Source organism: Xenopus laevis, chromosome 3S (assembly GCF_017654675.1).
Source record: "Xenopus laevis strain J_2021 chromosome 3S, Xenopus_laevis_v10.1, whole genome shotgun sequence".
In the NCBI taxonomy this organism is placed as follows: Eukaryota; Metazoa; Chordata; class Amphibia; order Anura; family Pipidae; genus Xenopus; species Xenopus laevis.
Genome location: NC_054376.1, coordinates 107,441,590 through 107,443,860, shown reverse-complemented (window position 1 = coordinate 107,443,860; position 2,271 = coordinate 107,441,590). Strand labels below are relative to the sequence as shown.

At 37.4% G+C, this 2,271-nt stretch overlaps 1 protein-coding gene across 1 annotated transcript; it reads right to left on the bottom strand.

Moving 5' to 3' along the window:
• Window positions 1–1,307: 1,307 nt before the first annotated feature.
• Window positions 1,308–1,756, bottom strand: LOC121402078 (glutaredoxin domain-containing cysteine-rich protein 2-like). Its single transcript, XM_041587808.1, has one exon. It carries the CDS (start codon window positions 1,728–1,730, stop codon window positions 1,380–1,382), a length of 351 nt encoding a protein of 116 aa, XP_041443742.1. The 5' UTR covers window positions 1,731–1,756; the 3' UTR covers window positions 1,308–1,379.
• Window positions 1,757–2,271: the final 515 nt, after the last annotated feature.

Below are 2,271 nucleotides of genomic sequence, written 5' to 3'. Positions count from 1 at the left end.
CATTTATCATCTCCAAGATGGATTTCATGTTACAGATTTTCCAAAGGATTTCTCCTGGAGGTTTAATATTACCAAAATCATTTAAAGTTTAGGTTTCCCCAAACAGATTCATGTTGCATTGTTAATGTGTTGTTGCTGCAGTGTGGTTGGTAGAAACTGAACACCTTGCATAAACATATATCCAGATATCATTAACTGCCACATCTCATAGTGTATTTCTGTATTTCAAAAAGATTAAAGGGGACCCGTCACCTTAAGAAATAATTCCAAATCCCTTTCCATCATGATATTTGAGCAAAATAAACTTTACTTACACTATATTTATTATTTAAATTTTGTTTTCTTCAGTCTTGGAATTACACAATCACAGGAAGCATCCGATTTTTTGCTGGCGGCAAAACACTGAAATTAACCACAATTTGTGTCTGGTGAATTTATTTGCCCATCACTACCCATGTGCAGTGTCCTACACAATTATAGAGCAATTATAGAGCATGAGGAGGGAAGGGAACATTTGAGGAGTGCAGTGACATGTAGGAATTGCTGAATGGAAAGTTAAATTAATTGGCTGTCTCACCTCTATGCCTCAGACATAGAGGTGGGGCAGATACTAATTGATTGACAGCTAAGATATTTAAACGCCTTTATAATAAAAAAAATTATTTGTGTTCCATGTTTCATTTGCAAAGGACTTTCATTATACAGCTTTTCATGTGTATGTGACAGGTCCGTTTTAATAACCTTGCCCAAGAGCAAAGTTTCTGGGATACAGAAAAGTTTTAAGGGCCCACTACTGTTAAAGGGCCACAATCTGTTGCAATTTGCTGGTCTGTGAAATGCTCTGCAACTCATTTTTACTTAGGCATGGAATTGGAAAATGTAATGAATTTAAAACTTAATTCAAAACTAAATTAATTGAATAATTTGCTTTTTATTATGCTACAGTAGCCAGTCTCAAGAAAACATTGAAACAATGAATAGGATCAGGGTTGGACTGGGCCGGCGGGACACCAGGAAAAAACCTGGCCCAGATAAGCTCCGTTGTATATATACAAATAAGTACAAATAAGTACCTATGTGACAGTGCCAATTGTGCTTTCCTTAGGGAACATCAACTCACAAATCTTCCCATTAAAAATCCCCCATTATTACCAAATAATCATGAAACAGCAGACCCTCTACTGGGTAATGGTGTCCAGATAGTTTTCCTATTGCTTCAAAATAACATGATCAGAAATGCCTTCTCAGAACATTTTACCTTTGTTCAACACCATTATCATATATATGATTTACGTTTATACTGTATATCAGCAAAAATGTTGTCAAGGCATGGTAGAATTATACTGTGGGAATTGATGAAAAAAGTAAGGTTATATCTTTTATATTTTTTTACTTACAGTCTGGTTAATTCCATGGCCCTCCGAAAATACTGGGTCACCTGACAATCTATATGTGGTACCGTCCCTGAAGACACTTATTCTTTTGGCTGTCAGTCGGGTAGTTGGATAGAACTGTGGATGGACCTCTCTCGTGCTGTAATATTGCTCAGAGTGTTCAAAGCATTCATGTACAAAACTATGAGGATATTCTTCTTCTGGAGACTCCAGTTCATGGCCATCTTCAAACACCTGCTTCAAAACCCTTCCACTGTATGCTGATGAAATTTTAAACCTCACTTTACGAGACCTTTCTTCTTGTCGTTGGCTTAATTTTCTCTGAAGTTCCTCCATGAACAATAAGCTTCTTTATCATTAATTTTGTGTTACTGTGTAGCTGTGTGGCTGCAACTTGTAGAATAAGCTTTCCAGTGCTCTCTTTATGCCTTACTGCATACATTAATAATACATTAGGGGCTTAATATCCTCTCATGTAACAGTAGAATCCACGCTACCTTATTAAGAATTAATTGGGACTCATGAAAAAAGTAATAGAATATCATTGGCGTTGAGTACAGCACCTTACTTCTGCTCCCTCTTATTGTGCAAGAGTCAGTTTGCACACACTGCAATGGGGTGAAGATGAAATAGAGTTGGAAGTTGTTAACCTCTTGTGCACAAAGCTATTCAAACTTGGTTTTTCAGTTCTTACATACATATATGGCTTCTTTAACTCCTCTTTTGAACCAGTCGCTCTCCCAGTCTAGAATCTGGACTTGCCAGTCTTCAAACGTGTGTCCTTTTTCTTTGTGTTGTAGGTACACGGCTGAGTCCTGACCAGAGGAGCTGGCTCTTCTGTGCTGCACCATACACTGGTGTAACTGTTGTTTGGTTT